The 25,305-nt window shown below is 33.5% G+C and overlaps 1 protein-coding gene across 7 annotated transcripts in view; it reads right to left on the bottom strand.

Moving 5' to 3' along the window:
* Positions 1-25,305, bottom strand: part of LOC111505570 (Rap GTPase activating protein 1) — a 923,489-nt gene that overhangs the window by 194,536 nt on the left and 703,648 nt on the right. Inside the window, exon 1 of one of the 7 annotated variants that reach the window (XM_074183151.1) lies at positions 22,465-22,991. The exons of the other annotated variants lie outside the window; for them this stretch is intronic. Coding sequence (XP_074039252.1) covers positions 22,465-22,620 — 156 coding nt within the window. The 5' untranslated portion in view covers positions 22,621-22,991. Of the gene's footprint in view, positions 1-22,464; positions 22,992-25,305 lie in introns of those variants that run through there. 7 annotated transcript variants of the gene reach the window in all.

The following is a 25,305-nucleotide window of genomic DNA, read 5'->3' as shown; positions in this document are numbered from 1 at the left end:
ATGAAGCCTGGACTTGGTAATATTCTTTGAAGACTTAGCTGAAAAAATTGAGAAAATTCAATTTTTCATTAATTTATGAACGAACAAAAATCTGAGTATCGTTCAATTTTTTTTTTATTTCGAATCATTTATTTTCTTATCAAAAAATCTAAATTAGTATGTTTTCCTTATTTTTCATTCTCATCTTCAAAAAAATCATGGGATGATTGCTTTTTTTTTGGAAATCTGATCATCAATGCGAGTAATGTTTCACATTTTTTTTATTGCATTCATTTTTATTTTTGCCAATAAAGTTAGTTATTGAGAAATCATTTTTGCAGGAAAATCATAATTTTACGACTGTTTTGTATTCTGGAAAAAAAAATTATTTTTTATGATTCTTTGTTTATTTGATGAACAATTTGACGTAAACAGATAAATTTTCACCCTTTATTTTTTTGACTAGTGCCAAATTGAACAAAAATAGTGTATCATTTTGAAAAGGAAATGTTTTTCTATCATTCATTTTACTTCTTTTTCAAAATGATCCATGGTTATTTTTATTTATTTTTTACAAAGAAATTTGATATTTTCTGGGAAAAGAATACATAGTTGATTATGAAATAATTCTTTTCCGGTATTTTTTCCAAACAATTTTTTGTAAATCATCATTTGATTATCAAATTTTCATATTCCAGAAAATAAATAACAATTTTTCACACAACGAGAATGGAAAACTAAAAAAATTACATCAATGTAGCTTTTATCAATAAGAAAATGTAATACTTGACAAATGTTCAATGCATTATTTTATTTATGATGTTTCATCATAAATCATGAATTGCTTTGTGCAAAATTAAAACCGATTTTCAACTAGTCTGAACAATTTTTAATTATGAATATTAATCATTATTACACCTAGGCGAGCCGGAATCTGAAAAAATATAAATCACCAATCACAGAGTACTTCCCTGTTGCAGCAAAGTTGTGTCATCTCATCCAATCCTTGTGTTTGAGTCACAATTATCAGCTAGTGATCTTGTTCACGGAATATAATCGCCGACAACAGGAAAACAATAGTCAGAAAAAGCTGTTATCACATGGATGACAATTAATCTTATTACTCAACTTTCTAATATAACTTAAGACGATTAAAGACTTAACGAGGTCTTACGTTTTTTCGTGCGATTCCTAGTATGGTCAATATAATAATGAATAATGATAAAAAACAAAATACAATACAATACAATGTTACTTGTTTTTTAAATGTTGATTGGGCAAATTTGTTTCAAATAAGTATTCCATTGAATGAATTTTACTGTGTGAACTGTGTCCTGCATATGATATTTTTCATTTAGAAAATTATATTTCAATCATAAAATTATATGATTATTTTTCAATTGAAGTCCAGATGATAAAAAGCGACGGACCAAGAACTGACCTGATTATCTTTTACAGTTAAATTTCCACTTACTTAATGTATTGATATAAATACGACCAAGGTTTCGGTTTTTACACCATTCTCAAGTATTATAACACTACTGACCTGAAAGAAATCTCTGAGTATATATATCCGAGAGTAGGTAATAAGATATATACCTACATTCATTAATACCATCAACTACATAAACTTCAACCTTCTTGATAATAAATAATAACTTCTTTATGAATTCAAAAGTGGAGACCTACACAAATCTGTTTGTTCGTTAAGGGTTCTATATTTTGAGTTTTTAATTGATTTATTGATTTCAATGGCTTCCAACAAATTCATTTTCCTTCCTTTACTACATGTATGTGAGATTTTGATGTTTTCCTTACTTATTTTGTGGATTGTTTCTTGTAGATGTTCGTACATAGAAGATTTTTTGTCTATACCGACGTGTTCACGGAGTCTTACTTCGAAATTTCTACCGGTTTGGCCTGTATATACTGCAGAGCATTCACTACATTCTATGAATATGTTGGAAGCCATGGAAATCAATAAATCAATTAAAAACTCAAAATATAGAACAAACAGATTTGTGTAGGTCTCCACTTTTGAATTTATAAAGATGACAACGCAATTAATCACAGTTTGAAGTTTATGTAGTTGGTATTAATGAATGTAGGTATATATCTACTCTGAGATATATATACTCAGAGATTTCTTTCAGGTCAGTAGCGTTATAATACTTGAGAATGGTGTAAAAACCGAAACCTTGGTCGTATTTATATCAATACATTAAGTAAGTGGAAATTGGACAACGTATTTCATCTATATCATTTAATTGAGGATGAATTTTCACAAAATAAATAAGTCATCAACATCACAAATTATCTTTTACAGCATAATAACAACTGCATCTTTTATTTCTACAACAATGGACTATATAGATCTTTGACAATCTGCAGATTCTTTATAATATTCCAATGAGCTCTTTTATTGTCACAAGTACATACACAGATGGATCAAAAACACCTTCAGGTTCAGGTGTCTCCAGTCGCAGACTCAGGACAGATATATCAACCTGCCTAGGAACCTATGAGACTGTATTTCAAACGCAAATCTATGCTATTGAATTGTGTGTGGAGGGATTGATAGAATCCAACCGGCGTTGGAAGCTCTTGACTCCTACCAAGTAACGACTAAATTGATAACAAATTGCCAAAAACGCCTTTCCTGGCCCCACTGGCCTGAAAAGCAATGAGGCTGGTGACTTCCTTGCTAAGGAGAGTGCTGCAAGCAGCTTCAAGCTGCAAGCAGCTTGGGCAAGCATACCTTCGCTCGCTCGCTAGCCCGTACTCACCAGACGATTATTGATGCAGAATGCTCGTTCACTCTTGTTCGCTCGTGCTCGCTTTTTTTGGTGAATACGCACCTTTACAGGTCATTGTCGTCAGAATCATCATATGCAGAGACTCTGACTGTCGGAAGACAGTGTGTGTCGCTTCTGTTTGGAAAATGACGAAACAGCAGAGCACATACTTTGTGCATGCCCCGCTGCGGACCGAATCAGGTTTTCAAAGTTTGGCAGAGCTGTAATCTTACCATCTGACCTGAAAGACCATTCACCATATAAACTAATCGGCTGCGTTATGAAGCTGGGTTTATTTGGTCGAGTGTGAATAGGTGTGAGTCACAATAAACCCTTGCGGGTTGCGGTGGAGGGTCGCATAGGCCGAGTCACTTTTCACCTAACCTAACATACAAAATGAAACTATTGTAAGTGTTACCAACTGATAAGAGAGAACATTTATCCAACAAGCAGTTTCTGAATATTATAATATCAAGTTTTGAATAATGAATAATAGAGTGCCACGTTTCCATTGAGTAGGGACCATATATTAGTTTTTTTTATATTTATTTATACGTTTCACATGACAGTTTTACACTCCGCTGTGCTTTGGAAATGATACAAAACCCGAGAGAAATGTATTTGCCAGGGAACTCAAACCGTCGCATTCCTCGTAATATGTCATATTGAGTGTGATAGAAGCGGAGAGTCAATCGATATTCAATAATATAAGCATTATCGGCGCCCATCGATGTCTAACTTCCCAACGAATGGCTTGCATTGTCTACTGAACAGAATATTAACTTCGAGAACAAAGAGACTGTTTTTCGGAACATCCTCATACCACGATTAGTTGTCAGGTATGGAGAACGAAAATAGAAATACCACTATGGTGCTCAAGGAATTAATTCCGGATTTTCTCAATGTAATTGTGAATGATATTTGGAAAAGGCAGCAAATACCACCAATAACTCTTGATGTAAGCAGTAACTGAAACTTATTTGTACAGAGCGCGATTGCTGCTGGACCTCTGGCATAGAATATATTCAAAAGAAACACTACTCCCACACACAAAAACTCAGTGTAGTTCATCTCCTGATGAAGTTTTTTGCACTGAATAAAATTTTCGAAATTTACTTTATATAAGTTTCTTCTGAATTTCATAGGGAATGTTCTTTCAATATTATGTCTCGACTTTGAGAGCAGCATCCATGAACTGTATGCAACAAACGAAAGAAATCTCTTGTACCCGTGAACCATATGTAAAAATTGAAAAAAAATACATATCTTGTGCTGTGAAGGATTATTCATCACAAAAGACAGTTTTTCTGGAAAAACTACAATTTTGAATCACTGTTAAATATCCGATTATGCAATTTTTTTTGTTTTTTTGTATTTGTTATATTTTTGTTGCCAGTTCCCGAATCTGGCTTTGGAGATTGACCTGTAGTGTTCTACACTACACTACAGTGGTTATTATATGATTTTTCACCCAATAATGACCATTATTATTATCATTATTACTATTATATTCGTCACTACTTCGTTGATAAGGATAAATCATACTGACGGATAGTTTGGATAACTTCCTCACGATACATTTTCGTTAAAAATTAAATAACTAGGGTTATAACATAACCAAGACATATAAATAATCTATTTTAGCGCAGTTAGTAGGATATCACGTTTTATTAAAAATGTCTTTAAAATATCTCATCTATTATAGTATTCGAATCTCTGACTTTTCGTGGTAAAAAAATTAGATCTTATAAATTAGCGATGACATTTAGTGTATCGGTTAAGCATTATTCATTTGGAGGGGTCCTTATTTTGAGGATATCGTTTAGATGAATCACAAACTTTGGTCGATGACTATGAATTGAAGAAGTATCCGCAGTTGAAGGCCAAAAAAGCTATCCGACGAAAAATTACCAATAACTGTAGGTTGTTTAGTTTAAAGGGTTGATAAGTACTTAATAAATATCTGAAATCAGTACTATTCCCATCTTTTGTCAATCGAGTCTGAAAAACTCTTAGAGGAATTCCTATATCTTTCGTTATAATCTGATGGATTGATAGTCCCGATTAACATTACCGATAGACATTACACGCCGAAATAAATTTTGTTTAAAATTATTGCCAAATTTTCAGACCTGGGATGAAAAGTCCCGGACCTTAAAAAAAACATGTTTTTTTTGTTCAAAATTGGCTTTTATAGAACGATTTATCGTATTGCCTCAAAATAGTCCTCATCTTCAGCAATAACCTCTTCATTCGAGCGAAATTTCTTACTGGTGAGCCTTTTTCTGAGGTCTGCGAAGAGCCAGTAGTCGCTGGGAGCCAAATCTGGCGAATACAGTGGATGTGGGAGCAATTCAAAGTTCAATTCATGTAGTTTTGCCAATGTGTTGATTGACTTGTGACACGATGCGTTGTCTTGATGAAACAAAATTTTTTTCTTTGCCATATTAGGTTGATTCTTTGCAACTTCAGCCTTCAAATGCTCCAATAACGCTATATAATATTCACTGTTGATGGTATTTCCTTTCCTTTCTCAAATACCAACTTTTTAGATGTTACTTCATTTCAACTGTATTTTTTGTAAAATTTGACTTTTCCACTAGTTTGCTGTTGCTTATTGTATATCCTACAAAAAAATCATATAATGGGGGATGATGAAAATATCAGAGGAAAATTGAGCACTGTCCACAAGTAAATCAAAAAGTCAGATTCCTTCTTGAGAGACGCTCATTTAAAAGTCGATTTTTTATTTAGTTCAAAAGCTTATGGTTTCTTCAATATTCTCCAATCAAATGCCAACCAATACAATTTCTCACAATAAACAAACCACTACCAGTTTCAACGATTTCAGAATAATGATACAACGTTTAACCAAAATTTTTGAAGTAGACGGAAATAATGAGCATATTTACTTTGTCGTTAAATTCGTCGTATTCAAAGTTACTATTATCATCGTAGCCAAGGCCGAATTAAAGGTAACTCCGTTACCAGATATGGTTCGTTTCAGCTATCACAATGGATAAACATTATTTTCCAATTTGTATTCAATACGAATTGATTAAACAGTAGTATGAATACAGTTCAACTCCTGTCACCATAAAAATAAAACAAAAAAAATGGCATAGAACGTAATAACATCAGGTTAACTTCATTCAACGCGGTGAACATCATAGCATACGGCAAGCATGTCGATAGACATATTAAATTAATTTTTGATAAGGCATATTTGGTTATCAACTCTGTGTGATTTGTGATTCATTTGGAAAAAGCCGACTTTACATTTAGTTGAACTGTTCCGAAATTATGGTGAGTGATTTTTTATTCCAACCCATAGAAATAATTCGTTGAATTCAGGAAAAAACATGTCCACACATCATGCAAACAATCTATGGACAAATATGTAATGTTCGGATATAAGTACAAAATAAAGTATTTAGGAATCATTGTCGATCGACAAATGAAGTGGAATATGCAAACAAAACAAATATCAGGAAAAATAAGAGGCTTTTTATCCAAATTTAAATATTTGAAGGATTTCTTGAACATTACCCAGTTGAAAACTTTTTATTCTTCCCTGCTAGAGTCCTTACTATCCCATGGGATTTTGGGCTGGGGCGGGGTCAATTATTGCTTCTTGAACCATGTACAGGTTTCACAGAGTTGAGCTCTGAAAATTATGTATGGCAAAAAGCTGACATTTTCTTCTGACGCACTCTATACTGAATCTCAATGTAGAGATGTGAGACAAATATTTGTTAATTTTCCTTTATGTCAAAGCTAATAAAATTCAACTCACCCCTCATGAACATTCTTACAATTAGTGATGTTTTGTTCAGTATTTTATTTGATCTATTCACATTAAAAACAAAAACTTCAATTCAAAATGTTTACTCAATAATATAGTCATAATAGCAGAAATTAAATTTTGAGACAACTATTAAAAGTATCCGACATCAAACATGCAAATTACACATGCTTTTGAATTCTGAGAGGATTTCTAAAAATGATCTGAATCAGATTTCAGTGTGACAATGTTAAATTTGGATGCCTGCAAGTCTTCTTCATATTTTGTGTTCAACATGATTTTAGAACCGATTTAGATAATACATCAATAGCTGAAGAACTCCACATGCTACATATATTTTGATATTCAGGTATGATTTCAATAAAATAATAGTTGATGAAAGAAATTATCGAGTGTTTTTGGAGAATGCCATAATATCTGAAATGGAAGAAACATATCAATCATGCGTGCCAAAAGATCAAAATGCTGATGGTTAGTTATCGCATAAAATTATTCACATGGAAAATATTGGATTGAGATTTTTCAATAGTCTATTTTAAAATGTGAAAAGTCACTCAACTTTAAACAAATTTGAGAAATAACTACTATTATTTTGGAGTTTTTGTTGTGCCCGAATGTTTAGAGAGAAAGTCGTATATTATTCGGATTATTCTGGTCTTTGGATGATGACGGATTTGAATTCAATTGAAAAAATATCAGTCGGTAATATTTATCATCTGATGTTTCACTTGTCCAACTACTTCTTTATGTACATCTCAGTCGATTAAATATATTTCAACCGAAAATGGAAATATTTCAAATGAGTGTAAATAAAAGCAATATTGATATTGATTGTTCTTTTGTGAATAATTCAAGATATCCTACTAACTGCGCCAAACATATTTATATATGTTGCTTGTTGCCTAAAAGTTCCTACTACTCAAAAATTTCGTTCCCATTGAAATCTGTGGGAATCCCAACAATGTCGAAAAAGAGCCCATACATTTTCATCTAGAACATTAACAAAAGGAAGTTGACCGAACTATCCGGCGGCATGATTTACACAAACAACGGACAGTATTTTAATTAGCGATAATTCATGTTTTGTACGAGCACTCACTGTACCCCGACCCACAAACATATTTTCAAAGCTGAGCACGTTTTATGGATATTTCGAGGGATCGTTAGAGGCGACTGAACATCGTGCGTTTGTGTTTTGTTTTTTGTTTCGTTGACGTCGTTTTTGAAGCATTCACATGAGTTTTCACATCATTGAAATTGGGCATCGAATAATGGAATTCAATGGGCTCATGACCGATATTAATCGGAGAATCGTTAAAGTGCACCATGCAGCTATGAATGGTGAAAGCAGCAAGTAAATTGTTATTAAACCATTTGCCAACAAAAGCACCGGTACGTATTAGGTGCATATATTTTGACTTTTCAATGATGTTTACAAGTCAAAAAAGAGGGTTTTCCAAAAAGGACTTTGTTGAAGCTTAATCTGTCAAATTTTGTCAGTTATTCGGTCTGTTTTGCAAAATCATCATATATGATATGACGAATAATAGAATTGTTTTATCAAAATGGATGTTCTCTGTTCATGCAACGTACCACGCGCTTCGCCCATTATCTTCCGAAAACATCGCCGATGTCTGTGAGAGTGTGCAGGAGACTCCGAAGCAGCCGATTTCGCGTCGCTCACAAGAAGTTGAATTTTCGCAGACCACAAATTGGCGAATTTTGCGTCGTGACTTGGGTCTGTACCCATACAAAATTCAAATGACCCAGGAACTGAAGGTAAACGACCATAAATAACGACGTGTGTTCGCTAACGGGCTCTGGAGCAGTTGACAATTGACCCTAATTTTCTTCGAAAAAGAATTTTCAGCGATGAGGCCCATTTCTGAATGAATGGGTATGTGAACCAACAAAATTGTCGAATTTAGGACGATACCAATGCATAGAAGATCCAAGATCTTCCAATGCATTCCGAAAAAGTAACTATTTGGTAATTTTGGGCTGGCGTCATCGATCAGCATGGGTTATGCGTTTCTGAACGATACAAATTGAGTCGTATTTTTCAGACACTCTGTATAAAATAAGATTTGAGTTTCGTTCTGAAATAATGACCACCATACCTTATCTCAATGTTGCCAGAATTTGAGTTCGATGTATCAGTTAATTCATGCGATATTAAATAATAAAAATACCATGTTTTTGTTTAAAAACGGTGAAAAATAGGTATAGAATATGGTTCACAAAAGTAACTTGGATTTCGATGCAGAATTCAAAAATGATATAATGTATAGAGGGTTCCATTTGAAATTTCCAAGTTGGTGTCTGTTACATGTAGATGTGGCAACAACGCGGCGATGAAAATATTTTCAAACGATAGATCACAGTCATCTACATCGGTCTCCAAAATTTGAAAATCTCATCTTTTTTTGTTCTCTAGATACGTCTAATGGAACATCGAATATGGAATACCCTGTATATGCTGAAGCGTCATCCCGAGTCCACATCCGTTCGTCTTCGACATTATCACGACGTTTCGGAACGATCCCAATGTCCTCAGCATATGCTCGGCAGAGCACATGAATTTGGCAAGTGGGATCTTGGGCCGAGACGTCGTAATAATGTCAAAGAGGAATGGATGTACACACATGATAAAACTTCATCGGGTGATAGCATCCGTGGAAGACTACGCCAGAACATAGACACAACTGTTGCAGCCTGCTGACCATCAATAGTAGCGATTGTGCCCGATTGAAGACAAACAGTGCGATGTAATCAACCATTGGAGAGACAATCAAGTTTATCTGCTATTATGAACAACCTATACACTCAAATCGTTGTTACATTTCGAGTTATTGCTAAAGCATTTGATCGACTTGATCATATGATCCTTCTATAGAAACTCCACCAATTTGGTTGCCATAATTCAGCAGTACTTTTCATTAAATCCTACTTACTTCAAGGCGAACAGTTTGTATCTTATAACGGCTATGATTCTTTTTATTACAATCCTTCATCTGGAGTACCTCAGGGGTAGAATCGAGAACCACTTCTGTTCTTATTACTTATTAATGGCCTCAGTAGTTTTGTCGATTGTAATAAGTTATGTTTTGCAGATGATTTGAAAATATATTTACCATTCGAAACTATCGAAATCTGTAATACATTGCAACGACACTTAGAAAATATACAGACTTGGTGTAAAGTAAACAAACTATATCTCAATGCATCCAAATGTAAAGTAGTGTATTATAGTAGGAAAATGTCAGGTGTCAGGTGTAGGTATATTTTGATCAAAATTAGATCGAAAGTAAGTGAAGCATTGAGAGTTTATGGCTTTATAGTTCGCAATTGTAGATCTTCAGATCAGAGTTCAACGTCGTTTCCTGAAGTTTATTAACTTCAACTCTTATGGTAGCTATCCTGATAGAGGTATTCCATATGAATCTTTTACCATAATATTCAATATTGAAAGTCTTGAATTACGCAGAAAACTTGCTGGAATAATTTTTCTGTATAAATAACTGCACAACAATGTGGATGCTATGGACGTGTTATCTCTTATACATTTCTGTATGCCTCATTTTAGAACTAGAAGCACAAAAACTTTTTACAGCCGACTGGCCAGAACCAATTCGTACTTAAAGTCACCCATCTTTAGCATTTGCAATGATTTTAATTCAATTTCAAATTTGTTTTGATTCCCTAGAATATATTCTTGACACTGCAACTCAGTATTCCATGGAGAATTTTTAATTTTCTGGTAGTTTTTTTATTTTATTTCATTATGTTATAATTTTGTTATTCATTTTCTCAAATTGTAACTTTGTAATTATAAGGTTCTCCACACCGTGGGGTTAGTGATCATTGGGTCCGAGAATCATGTGCCCTCAGCAATGACAGCCTTCTGCACCTATCCGGCTGAGATTTCCGCCTTAGTGCGGCAAGCCGGTATGATTTTAAGATTCGAGAGTAGAAAGGGCATCATTCCACCAAGGACTCCAATATTATTATTATTATTACTAGTTTGAAATACCGTTAAAATAAATATTTCAAGTATAGGACTGTACTTGCCGTTGATTCTAAAGTTACAAGCTCTAGCCAATATATCAATTCGGTATATTTTTGGAAATATTTTGATCGAATGATGGAATTTAATGAGTATGCCCGAATATCATTCGCAAAATCGTACACTGTATTCGAGATTTTACCACGAGGAACCAGTCCGAGTCGAGAATCGTAATTTATCACTTAAACACGTTCAATTTTTTTGTGTTGAAGACCAGTCACTGATGTTCCATTACATAACACTACATAATCAAATTAATGGACGACTGAATTGAATCCAATAATCCAATTGGCGCTTGTTTTTATTAGTACAAATCCGGGATGAATTTTAATTGTCAATTCGATGTTCTATAAATATTCGAACACATTACGAAACACATTGAGGTTTTGTTTGCTATCGAACGAGAGTTGCATACTGAAAGTCTGCATTAAATTCCACATTATATTTGTGGCATTCGCATGGAAGAATTCCTTTGTTTTCGGGTCGAAAATGTTTCGGGACGTCACAATTTCGAGTAATAGTTCCATTGCTATTGATTTTGCTTTGTGGATTTAAAGCAGTTGAAAATAACAAAAAACGGAGAGATGAAGAAAAATCAATTACTTAAAACTCTTACTGTAACCGAATTTTTAAAAAAAAAGAAACATAACACAATATAATGATTGTTATTATTGAAACCAAGTCAGGTTATAGGTCCCAAGTGTGTCTATTCGATCATTCCCTGCAACCAGTGAAGATTCATTGTGGCTCATACCTAATCGAGCTTGGACAAATAAGCTTCTTATTCAGGAACCGTTACAGATTTTCGCGACCAATTTATTTCCATTCAATAATGCATCATTATTATTATTCTTCGAAGAATGCCGAAGAATGCCACAAAAATGTCGAGAAAAAATACTTATCAATTTTTTTTATACATCTCGTCTAGGGAAACAATTGGACCACATAATTATATCGATAAATTCCCATTTTTCAACGAAAATACAAAAGTTTGAGTTGAACATTTTGTAAAGATTATGTCCTGAAATATTTTCAGCTTAATTAATCTATATAAGAACAAAATACGAATTCTCAAATTAAATAAATTTTATTATCTGAATAACGATAAATTTCAATAAGAACAATAGCCGACATAGCTAATGTTGCTAGGTGAATCACCAATACATCGCGTAATATTTTTCATTTCATTCAAATGTTTTCATACGAATAAAAAATGTCTTATATGAATAAGTTTTGATTATTATCCTGAGACTTCTGGATATCATATGTGAATTGTTGGTATTCAAGGAGGAGTTGAATTTTTTTTTTTTTAGTGAGGTTATGTGAATCTGTGAAGTGAGTCAGTAGAGTTAGGGTCTAGTTAGTCCGTTACGTGCTGCCTTTTTTACGTGTACCAAGATACAAGATAGGGTGAAACAAGAATTATGAGGAATGAACAGATGCATTCTTCTATTATTATTATTATTCTATTATTCTAATTAACATACAATAAGCCAGTTGAGTTCAACCACCTCTATTAATAGATTCTCTGCCCATTTCTAAACCCTTCTAACATTACTCAACTCATTCTTGCCAAGTGTTCACTCCAGCATAATTTTGCTTATAAATGTCAATCTTTAAAGGCTCCTCAAACAATTACGAACGGTGAGGTCAGGAGAGCTAGGAAGCCACCGGCTATGTCAAGAGGTTTATATTGAGAAAGCGATGATTTTGCGTTCTAGTTCTCCATTTGTATACAAAAATTATTCTTCCAAAAATTAATCACCCCTAAAAAATACCCCTTTCAATTCAAAAAAGTTTATATTCATTAATGAATAAAACTACCACCAGAAGTTGATATTATTTGTTCTCATAGATATATGCATTCGCTTCATCGTATAGAATTAGAAATTGTGCCGACTGATGAGGCCAAGTTTCTACAAGAAATTGTTCTGAATATCGATCATGAACCTAGAGTAATAAATATCATTACTCTGAGATCATGAACTACGTGAGAATTTTGGTTGATGTCATATTCTGCCAGAGGTGCTTGTGAATTGATTTGTATATTTAAAATTGTTTACAATAGATCTTGCCATCTATATAATTTTTGTTAGGAAGCTCTGTATTAATTTGATCTGATAATTACTCATTACATAATTTGCAGTCATTATAACATAGTTGATATCCCAAACGGTATAATCTCGAAACCACATGCAAAAGTTGCATAATAAATAGTCATTAGTATTTTTAATGAACGGCAATAAATTCTATAAATAAATCACTAACAATCAGAAATAGTGCCTACCACTGAAAGGCGCCACGTCATATAGTCGTATCATAACGATAAGTAAAAGTAGACGGGTTTGTTTAAACAACAAATTAGTTTAGTTTACCAATTTTTCTACATTCACTTTCAAAACCATCGATATGAGACACGTTATTCTCAGTTTACGGGTTTTAGTGCCAATTTCAGAAACAAGAAATGACTGTTGTTTCACTGTATCAGTGAAAACTAAGTACTAAGTATGTATTTAAATTCGATAACGGTACAACACGTTAATATTCGAAAGTTACTCTAGAGAGAACGGTGTCGTCACCTCTTGTTTATTTGACCATGGTGACCTTCATATATATACAGTTTGTAACTATTAGAACAAATCAATTTGTTATCTACAAATAGATAAATTGAATGCATATTTTATAGTACTCAACTTCTTTCCATTACAAGAAATATGAAAATTTCCCTGATTCAATATGTTTATTGCATATCCAATGCAAAAATTATGGAAATTTAACATTTTGAATAATCTGTAACGTAATTTCAAAACCATAACCTAACTACCGGAAAAAAAAGTTTGATAAAACTGTAAAAATGAACTGAGAAATAAGAAACTAAACTATTACTACCATCGTTATATTGAGTGAGACGTTTTTTATATGTCTGATATTTTTCTGTTTATTCATTACTAGTAAATATTTCTGACAGTTTTACTTTAATAACGTAATAATTCATTACAAATGCCGTCATCAGTGCATATAATTTTAATTTTTTTTTTGTTTATTTTTCCCAAAATAGAAGTAAATTGTTTTTGATTGTTTTCCACTTACAGTATTCACATCAAATAGATGATAACGTTAGAAAACTTTTTTCAACGTTGTATGATCTTATAGGATACAATAACACGTAAGTATGTAATATTTTTCAAGAAATGCATGTGTTTTCGTCTTCAAAAGTTCAAATAGGTGCTGATTGAAAAGTACACCTTAGAGACGATAAATTTCTATGTAAGTGACATTTACTATGAATGCTGTTTTTTATATCACGTTGTGTAGCGTTACTATGAATGACATCCAATTCAATTCCTTGACTGAAATAACTTTTTTTTCGTGTTCATGGAAATGTAGTTGTTTCAAATGGTTTATTCTCCAGTTTGTATTTGGAAGAAACATCTTTGTGAAGAGTTTACTTTGAACTCGATTCTTTTTTGCTGTACTTTGGAAGTTTTCCACATTTTTGAAGTGATAACTTATTATGGAGGGGTAAACCCGTTTGTAACGTGACGCATAACGGCGCTAACCGTATCTCGGACATGACATGACAGTGAGCATATAACGTCAGCGTCTATATTTTGAAAGCTAGCCACTCGCGCCAGCGAAACGTCAGGAAGAAATTCCAAAAATCCACGGCTTTCAAACTCGAAAAGCAATGACACTGAACACAGGCATTCGTTAATATGCTCGTATATGAACCAGTCAAATAATGTAATTAGGAACACATGATGTTTTGGTACCTATTATAATTCTGCTGGTCATAATCATCTTTGAATATTTCTCAAAGATTTTCCTAGGAAAAAATGGGCTCTTGTATACCACTAAATCTGCTGAGTAAATCACTGCCATTAAAAAGTAACACCAAGAAACATGGAAGTGATATAACTTAGAAGTGCCCAGTTCTTCTAAAACACACCAAGTCAAAACATGGTCTCAGGTCATAGTTTTGTGAAGGCTTTAGTAGATATTAAATGCGAAATATATTATAAATACATAACTTGCACAGATATAAAATGAAATTGAAGGAAAACCAATTTCGAATTTCTTGTCCTCTCGCGCAAGTCAAACATTAAAATAACCTAGTATCAATGCAGGAAGTTTGATAGGCATTATTAGTCAAGCAATAAACCATGTGGCTATACGCCGAATTTGATATCTTCTGAAAACCATTATCTTTCATTCGATTGTGATAAGAGTATATCTAATGAAAAATTATTCTACAGAGCTTTGCGGCAAAGTTAATACAATCGCATCGCATAAAAATTCATAGAGAGAATACCGTTAATATTATGAGAACTCATTGAAGGAAACTAATTGAAGGGCGTTGGATTCGTATTCGATTGATTTATGAGCATAGAGTGGCAACGAAAATTAATTATTCAAAATGATGAATTATGTGATTTTGTGAAAGAGTGCTAATATAATGGCGACAGATATCAGAAAACACCCTGTACTGCAGTGAATGTTTCAAAAGTCAATAACGACTTTGACATTAGTTTCTGGAAGTTTACCACAGTTTTTTATATAAAGTTATAAAGCTTTTTCCCAACTTTGACTTTCAAATGTCCTTTAACATATGTTGAAGTAATTGGAAATCAAGTCACTGAAACTATAAGAAAACCACCTTTTTAACTGAAACGTGTCTACGTTTGTTTGAAAGTGATTGACAATGTTTCACGATGAATTTCACTAGTTCGGACTTCCATTGTCTACTATATAAAATGATTTGAAATCCCTGAAACAACTAAAAAAGAAGAATTAGAAATGAGTAGCTGAAAATAAGAATTATATTAACCAAAATAAACCTGAAATGAAATAATTAGTGAAATAAAATACAAGTAAAAATAGAACAATTGAATAAATTCCTTTCTTTATTTTTATTTATTCAATTGTTCTATTTTTACTTGTATTTTATTTCACTATTATTTCATTTCAGGTTCATTTGGTTAATATAATTATTATTTTCAGCTACTCATTTTTAATTTTTCTTTTTTAGTTGTTTCAGGGATTTCAAATCATTTTATATAGTAGGCAATGTAAGTCCGAACTACTGAAATTGAAATGTTTCTGTTAAATAGCACAGTAAGTATTCTTCGACAAAAATATATCGAATTAACGTAGTAACTCGTCGAGGCGAACTACAAGTCTACACCTGCAAAAGTATAGAATTATATTTGTTCAGATTGTGGAAGGGTAGGGCATCATAGGAACTGTCTTATGGCTCTAGTCCCAACTTTTATGTTGGTCAAACGTGGATTAGTTTTTCTAAAAGAATAATGCAGGTACCCATTTTTCGAAATGAGAAATACCATTTTGAAAACTAAATACTTGTTATTCATTTCATTATTTCAGATGAAGTCTATTGCATTTGCGAAATACAGCGATATAAAATTCAAGGTCATAGAATTGTTGGAACACAATCTAGACTTTTTAGATGTCTTCTTATCTAACTGCTCGCCCACAGAAAGTAAGGATCAACTACGACAAAGTCGATGAAAAAAATCCTGTACGGATTTTCAGAAAAAAATTGATGAACTGAATTATTTGGTCATATAACAACTCTTTCTTTTTCAACAGTTCCAAAACAAGATTGTAATTTGTCACACTCATCAAAATAAAAATGAAAAAAAGTGAATTTTCTTCATTAACTTTGTAAGCTCAAAGGATCAAACAACAATTGATTGAGTGATTATTGATAGTTAATTGAGTAATTATTGAATCGATATAGTATCTTCAGAAATAAAATAAAATTGAAAGTTTTGAATTAATTCGTTCACCTAGATTATCCATAATCCCATAATCTAGACTGGGGAAAATTTGGCTCAATTCAACAGTGAAAGCTAAACAGCTTGTGACCTATTTTTTAATCAATATCCCTTATTGTTAAAGTCTGCGTCTGCGATTCTCAGTTCATTGCTCTGGGCCATTTTATTTTGGGTCATCGAACTCATGCCCGTTGCACCATGCAGGTTCTTCAGAGTGCACTGGTCAATGCTGGTCAAAGCTGGTCAAACTTTATACAATTTGCAAGCTTTTGACCTCCGCAAAATAGATTCCCAAAGTAAACAGTTGTACTTAATGTTCATCTATATAATCTATAAAATTCGAAAGGTCAGCACTGTAGAAAAACAATAAAACTGTTTTTAAATTGTTGAATAATAATGATAATAGTCGGAAATTTATGTAAGAAAGAGAAGAAGTGAAACAATTGTTGGACCAATACTTTTTTCATAATGAGTAGTAAACTTTGCTACCTGGATATGAAGTTAGCAAAAGTGAAATTCTTACAATCACTCAAATCGAAGGTTGTACACTTTCTCGGCTGTATGGAACGATTTTCCGGGTTTGCTGGCCGTGATCTGCAGGTTTTTATGCCTGACGTTTCGTCTACTTCTGCGGTAGATATTTTCAAAGGCGACGTGGTAACGGTCGCAATACCCGAGCTGGTGCTCTGCATCAATTACTATTTCGTACTGGGCGCTCTATTTATATCGTTCTTCATTTTATTATCTCGTTGTGTTCGTGTACATCTAAGGACAGGTAGCCAGCTTTTATTAATGTTCATTGTCTCTTCTTTCCTACTGAAATTATCCCCGTGCTTTTGAATCTCTATTGCCTCTCTAAGTATATATTCTTTGGTAGGAATTTTCGAAATCGTCGATTTTTATTGTTATTTCTTGAGTTGTAAAAATGTTCTGCACCATGAGGCAGCTCCGCAATACGTATATTTGATTTCTTCATCATATATTCAATAGATCGTGAACCAAAGAGGTTAGAATTGATTTTTAGTGTATCTCATCCATTATTTTGTGAAATATTGGTTTTGCTATAAGCAATAATGGTCTTTTCCAATGATGTGTGATTTAATTTAGAAACTGTTATATCTCCTTCAACTGGGAATAAAAAGCTAGGATAGTTACGCTAACTTCAAACCAAGTTAGCAGAATCATCCATTAAAAATTTATTCATAAACGATTGTTGAAAGAGATACGAAAATAGTTGGTCGATATGTTGCTTATTCCAAAAAGAAAAAGATAGAATTACAGTGTTCAGAGAAATTCATGATTATTCTTTCCTAATCTCTATTTTCACCTATAGTTTAATCGACAAGTTCAAAAACATGAAAAATAGAGATAAAGGTCCTGAAAATATGAGCGATAGCTCATTCGATTCGGAATCACCTCTAGTATTTAATTTTTCGTTAATAACTCAAAAAATATCAATATTTAAGCAATTTTAAAAAAAAGCTCGTTAAAAAGGAGGAAATTCAATATTTTTGAAATTTTTTTTGCTATTTTGTTGTCTAGAGATAATTATGATTTGAATTTTTTTTTCTTAATTTTAATTTTTATATTGAAAAAATTGGCAAAAAAAATGTAAGTATTTATTATATAATTGTTCATTAGTTTAACAATTTGTTATGAACAAATATTGACCAACGTTATATTTTTTTCTGAAGCAGAAAAAAATTATAAAAACAGCTATATATAAAAAAGTGCCATAAAAATATTTTTTTTATTTATTATAATACTTTCGGGACTTTTTTTATCGGAAATTTCCTCCTCTTTAACGAGCTTTTTACAAAATTACTTAAATATTAATATTTTTTGAGTTATTAACGAAAAACTAAATACCATTTTTTTAAATCTTATTTTGTTAACAACAATTGCAATTTTCCACCTGCACCAAAATCCTTCGAAAACATTTTTCTAGAGGTTATTTCGAATTGAATGAGCTATTGCTCATATTTTTAGGACCTTTATCTCTATTTTTCATGTTTTTGAACTTTGTTGATTAGACTACTAAGAATTCTGGCCTTTTTTGTTAACGATAATGCCAAAAAATTCATGAACAGTATGAATATTTTCATTGCATTGTTGCCACCTAGGGCAAAATAACGTCTTCACCCGAAGACGATTGTGGATACTAAAATCGAAACGTCGTGAAGTAACTTGGCTTGCAATCTTTTCATTTTTTATATTCATTTCTTGTTAATGATTTTAATTTTCATCCCGTGTTAATTGTTCAATTTTTTTATTTTTTAATCGTTGCTTGTATTTTAATTCATTGTAATTTCAGTTTTTTTGCTTGGTAACATTGTCAACCACCTTCAAACAAACCTCTGTGTTTTTACCAAAATATGTTACGAGTTACCCATTTCTTGATTTCTGATTGTTTGATTTGGGGGTATATTAATCTGTAAGTGAATTTCCGGCTTTGTTTTCTGACTAACTTTTGGATTGTGTCTGCGTTGAAACCATTATTATGGCCTTTCTGTATAATTATTTTAATTTCCCTAGCTAGATTGTTAGCAGACTAAGGTAGTGGAATGCTATGTGCCACATTAAATTGTAGGCTGCTAATTTATGACTGTCTGAATGGAAAAAATCACTTGGGATGTGATGTCAGGTAGGTTTTCTGAATACATTGAACTCAAAGTGTATTCTGACTGTGTGTAATGGTCAGGTCTAAAAAATGTATCTGTTTCTCTATCTCTGTTTCGAGTGTGAATTGAATGTTTCTATTGAGATTACACATGAATGTCATAAATTGGTTCAGCTGTCGTGTAGTACCTATGAAACAGGCGAGAATATCGCCTACATATCTGTACCAAAAATTAATATGCGGTCGGAATTTACTCTAGTGATCTCCATGCTATTCATAAATATGTCTGCTAAAAGTGGACTAAGGGGTGAGCCCTTTGGTAAACCTGATTGTTGTTTAACAATAGGTAACTCTGATTCAGGCACACATCGGATGCTGTCGAAATTTCAAAAGTGATATGGTTTACTTTGGCTTGATCTAATATATCTGAAATGAGGGATTCACATCCGTTATGTGGCCACATAACATTATGTGGCGTGGTTTGGTTACTTATGTTTTTCCACTAAAGTCAGTGAAGGGCAACAATTTTTTTTATACATCAAGTAATGTCGAAAGAAAAACGACCATTACTCATTACTCGATGAATATGAGTATCACAAGTTTCATCATTTGAGCTTTATCAAGAACTTTGCTAGAGTGACTGTGCAGGCCTAACACTTATCAATAAATAGGAGTGCTATAATTATTTTTATTTCAATACAGATTCACGACAATTATTCCACAATGAAAAAACTTTATGGAGGTGTAACATTGACAAAGCCGACGTGAAAGTCGAATTCAAAGTTAGTCCTAACAATCATGAATTCTTGACCCGGAAAAAAATGTTTCTCAGTCGCCCAAGACGAAATTCGTGAACTCTTGAGAACTATTGTGTAAGAGCCTGATTGGAAACGACCAGTATTTCATAAACCTGCCTACTGAAATTACCATTCACACCGTTAATCCAACTTTCGAGTGTTGCCGATGAAAATTTTATGAGAGGTATTTGCATAAATAATCAGAGGTCGAGGTTCACATAATGGTATACTCATCTTGTTATGAATAACGAATGTTTTCCGTTGGAAAATATTTATTTATGAGTCGCTGCAAATGTCAAACATCAAAAAACCATCTATAGTAAACCTAATTGCCACTTTTTGTTTCATAAAAAAACAACAGTGAATTTTATCGGTATTATAACTGACCGACAATAAAAACACATGCATGGATATTGAATATATTTTTTTTAAAGGATGGTCACCGCGGCTTACTTGTAAGGTACGAGGTCTTCATGGTTTGTTACTTAAAAAACGGAGCAACTGATTCAAGTAACCAATATGAATTTGGTTTATTTCCAACTAAATATAGTTACATTTTGATGAATTCAATTACGAATGATTTTTTTAAAAACAACAAAGGCCAAAATCAAAGACCTATGTGGCACTCCAGACCATCAGAATAGTATCGAATTTACAAAAAATTAACTTTAGAACGCTTTAATGGAAAACTGCATTAACAATACAACGTAGCATAAATATTGCAAATAACACTGACAAACAAAGTTTTAGAATGATTTTTTCAGAAACAGCACACGCCAACATCAGAGCTTTGTGGCATTCCTGAATTTAAGAGTCCTGTTGACTTGACAAAAAGTGAACACTGGCACGTTTCAATTGAAATTTGATATTGATATAACGTAGTATAAACTTGTAGAAATTATCTTCAAAAACAACACGGGCCAAAATAAGATCCTTGTGGCATTACAAGCCATCAGAATCGTGTCTAATTGAAGAAATGTGAACTTTGGAACGTTTCAATTAAAAACCGTAATATTAATAAAATGTAACAACTAACTTTGACAAAAAACTTGTTGAGAATGAGATAGGTAATGATGCTTTTATATTATTCAGCTATTCTTCTGCTAAACATTTCACATTTGAAACGAAATCCCAATAATGTTTTTCATTTGCTGCTTCGAGGTTGTGTTAAGTTTTTTACGTCCAAGTGATACACTGAGAAAAAATTAATTCTCTATTTTTCGAACACCAAGGATTCCAATATTTGTAACGATCGACTTAGTTAAATAATAATTAAGATGATAGGTTTGCCAAACTATAAGAGGGCAGGAGAAGGGAGTAATAGAATTGATATCCGAAAAAACATTTCTGCCAATAACTTTACTTTGCGAAAAAAAATTTCTTATTCTTGCAAGTGCCTACAAAGCCTAAATGATTTTGAATTGAAAAATCGACTTTTATTTCGATGGTTATAATATGAAATTGTTTATTTTCTCTAGATAATTTCCAGTCCTCCGAAAAAATCGGACAAAATCAGCACAGATGATATTACATTGACTGTTCTTAAAAATACAGAGTACATGAAACGCAAAAGTAAGTTGTCCGTTTTCATTAGTATTCTTGAACAGAACCAAAAAAATCCGTAAAAGAATGAATTTTACAAAAGATATGTAACAATATGAATATAAAGGGGAATGTGCAATAAAAATTTACATAATTAACATTAGCTGATTTGGGTACAACTACTTATGTTCCTGGGATCTGATTTGCAAGAGTTGCTAGAACTTCTTTTTGGAGTACAAGAGTTATTGAATCGAATAGAGGAAAACTTTGCTTGAAGATGCTTGACGATAACAGATGAGTGGGGTTTCTTGTTGCCAAATCTCCTCAGCTCTCATTCCTCAGATGTGACGGAGTATATGTAAGCTGAAATTCACTGTTCTGGAAAAAAAATTCATTTCAGTTACACAAAAGTCTTCCAGGAAGCCTCAAAGAAATTATTGGATATTTTCCAGAGACATGGACATATCAGACGGCTCCCAAGTAGTATAAAAAATAATAAGAGTTGTATGCACCATTATTGCAAGCAAAGCAAAGTGTCGAATTTTCTCGTTCCCAGACAGAATTTGAGAAGATATAATATGTAAAAATTAAAAACAGAAGTATTAAGTAGTTCATTTTTTTGACTTTTGCCACAGGTGCAACAGGAGAAAAAGAGTTCAGAATCGAAAAATATAATTTCATGAACTCCGTTTGCTTGTCAGTCAAAAGTCCGAATGCAACGGTTTTCTCATCGAGATTCGAAAAAGGAGGACCTAAATATTAGTAATAGAAAAAAGTTCATGAGGAAGGAAAATGCGTCTATCGATTTTGAAGAAACTCGCAATTATTGTTCTTTTGGATTACCCGAAAATTATCTACATCCGTTTTGGGACTTTTTTGGGTAGTTAGTTTTATTTTTTTCTCAGTATACCTACTTCATGTTAATGGAGAAACTTCATAAAGCCATATATTATTTTCACATGAAAAGGATTGTCAAAACACCCAGTAAATCAAAATTCTCATCACAACCGCATCCGACCACATCCTGCCTTCGTTTTCTGCATAACAAAAACCTCCTCTTACCTGTAACGTAGCACCCTTGTGCAAGGTATCAGATGTTCTTCCAGCGGTCGCAACCGTCGTTGTGGGAACGTCCTTCCACCTGAGCACCCCCATGACAGCCTGTCTCACCCACCCCCTCGGCAAAGTGTTCCTCTCGTTCTCGGCGAGGGTACGCATTAATAATCCTTGAAAGGGCACTCGAATCCTAAGGATAACGCGAACGAATAGTCCTACATCACTACGTCAATCATAGCCGGATCCGAGGAAAACTCACTTTTGTCAACAGCAGCGAGTCTCCTTCTCGAATTTCAAACAGGTTTCAAGGCAAAAAAGAACGTAGTACCAGCACTCGCACCTCAAAATCCAGCAAGTGTGTCAAGCGAAACAATCACGAAACCGAACAAAACAAAACACAAGCACGCACAACTGCGAGCATCCTTAGTCACATAACGAACTAGATCGCCAAAGTTTTCAATTGTTAAACATTACGCGTTCAATGAGCGCAATCCTATCCGTTCTCCGACACCATGAGCATGCCGTAGAACAAACTAAACATTTGAAAATCGGATTGCGCTCGCCGCATGTACTCACCTTACCGCAAATCGAATCCGACCAATGGGAGGACGTGTGGCAAGTGGAACAGCGCGAGATCGGCCATTCTCGTGAAACGATCGGAGCTTTTAAACTTTCAAGCTAGCGCGGAGATGTTTTCAGAAAAGCAAGGAAAGGTGACGGTCAAACAAAAGGGATTCGAAAACGAAGTTTTTTTTGTTTCATTTCAGCGTTCGAGTCGGTGGTTTTCGTTATTAAAAAAGAACTATTGGTGGGTGCATAGCCGTGAAAAGACTGAAATAATTGAAAAGTTTGCTTTTCTTAGACTGACGTTGCAGTGGCTTTTGTTTGCTTTTCAGATAAAGGCAGGTCGAATTTGTGGAAAGTTCAATCTGCTGCTGAAAGCTGAAAATAATCGAGATTGTCGAAAAGTGCATGGGTTTGCAATTATATATCAACTCTCAATTATTATATGATCCGATGGTCACAACCCATGAAACATGGCTAGGCCTGTGTTGGTATTGGCAAGTCTCCAAGTTGGGGTTATTTTAATGTCATGTCGTGTACCATTTCGAAAAATGTCTAATGATGATAATTCATGATAACAGTAAAAACTCTACATATTGAGCCATTTCGTAAGCTAGTTTGAACAAAATCTTTCTGGTCCTTCTGACTGATAACCAATTCGATTTTAGAGAAAATCGCAGTACAGAAGATGCCTTTTGATGCTGACTTCCGAAATCTACAATGCATAAGATAAAAAGATCCCTTTATTAGGCATTTTTGTAGATATATCGAAAGCATTCGATACTGTATGCCACGAGAGATTATTGCAAAAACTCTACTCCTACGGCATAAGAGGATCTACACACCAATTGCTGAAAGATTACCTATCAGATCGAAAACAAACCGTTGAAATTGAAGGAATAAAAAGCCATCTTAGGACTGTCACTTACGGTGTACCTCAGGGATCGGTGCTTGGACCCTTATTATTTACCATATATATAAATAGTTTGATAGCATTACCATCTGATGGTGAACTCATCAGTTTTGCAGATGTGTGGCAATAATTTACAAGGGGAAAACATGGACAGATCTGAAAACAACCACAGAACAAGACCTGAATAGTATATGTGACTGATTCAAATGAATACAAACAAACAGTCACAGCCTTTCACATCGTACCCAAATCACCTTGCAAACTTAGGCACCCTGGACATTAGAGACAACTCTCGTATAAAAGAAAAAGATCACTTGAAATATTTAGGAATAATAATTGATAGACATTTGAGATGGGATTTACATATCGAGCAGGTGAAAAATAAATTAAGAGGTCTACTCGCAAAATTCAAGTACTTGGTGAAATTCTTGGATATGAAAAACTTAAAAAAAACAGTACTATGCACTTTTATGGGGAGGCTAAGCCTCCCTTGCACCCTCTGACGAGCCGCCGCTGCAAACCAAGTAACTTCATAACACATTAATCCTTTATTAATTTATTCGATATTTTTAGTATATCAAATGGTATCAGTCATCGGATGAATTTTCAAAACATCTATTTTGCCCCAAAAAGGATCATTTTGGTTGCGCAAAAGCAAAGAAGAATAGACTTCGAAACGTGAAAATTTTTGGCGATCATTCAATTCATGGGGAACCTATTTTTCGAGCCTCTCAGGACCTTTCCAATACGTTTTAAACCCTCCAACACCGTATAGGAGTTGACACCCAGTTTTTCCGCCATCCCAGGCTCCGTTTGTGATGAGTCAGTCTCCACCAGGATCCTCAAATCCTCGTTCTGGATTACTTTAGGTCGACCACTTCAGGGCTCCTCTTAGGGGCTGAAATCTCCGGATCTTTTTTTAGCCGGTTAATGTTTCGGAAAATAATCTTTTTCCTTCTTCAAAACCCCAAAAAAAGTCACTTGAGAAGAAGGCCCTAATTAGAAACAGCTATATTGTCTTTGACACACGTCCAGATGTCACATTCGATGGTCTACATGAATATACCTAGGTACAGGATAATTCAGTTCAGAATCATATTTCCATTTTCAACTTTTTGCCTTAGCAACGGCAACCAGGTATGATAAATTTTCACAAAGTTATTTGCAATACACTACAATACCGCTTAAAGATTAAATTAAATGTTCATTCTTGTTCATCCTGTAAATTCAATTCAAATATGAAATACTAAGACATTTAATGTCAACCCTAGCAAAATATTATAGACTTCATATACTTAGAGAGAAATATATGATGGACTCGAATCTGCCACAAAATTGACTACTTACCTGATTAAATCGACCAATAACTG

Source organism: Leptinotarsa decemlineata, unplaced genomic scaffold, assembly GCF_025532065.1.
Source record: "Leptinotarsa decemlineata unplaced genomic scaffold, Ldec_3_MD MMD2_P_RNA_scaffold_2, whole genome shotgun sequence".
Classification (NCBI taxonomy): Eukaryota; Metazoa; Arthropoda; class Insecta; order Coleoptera; family Chrysomelidae; genus Leptinotarsa; species Leptinotarsa decemlineata.
This window is presented reverse-complemented; position numbering and strand designations above follow the sequence as displayed.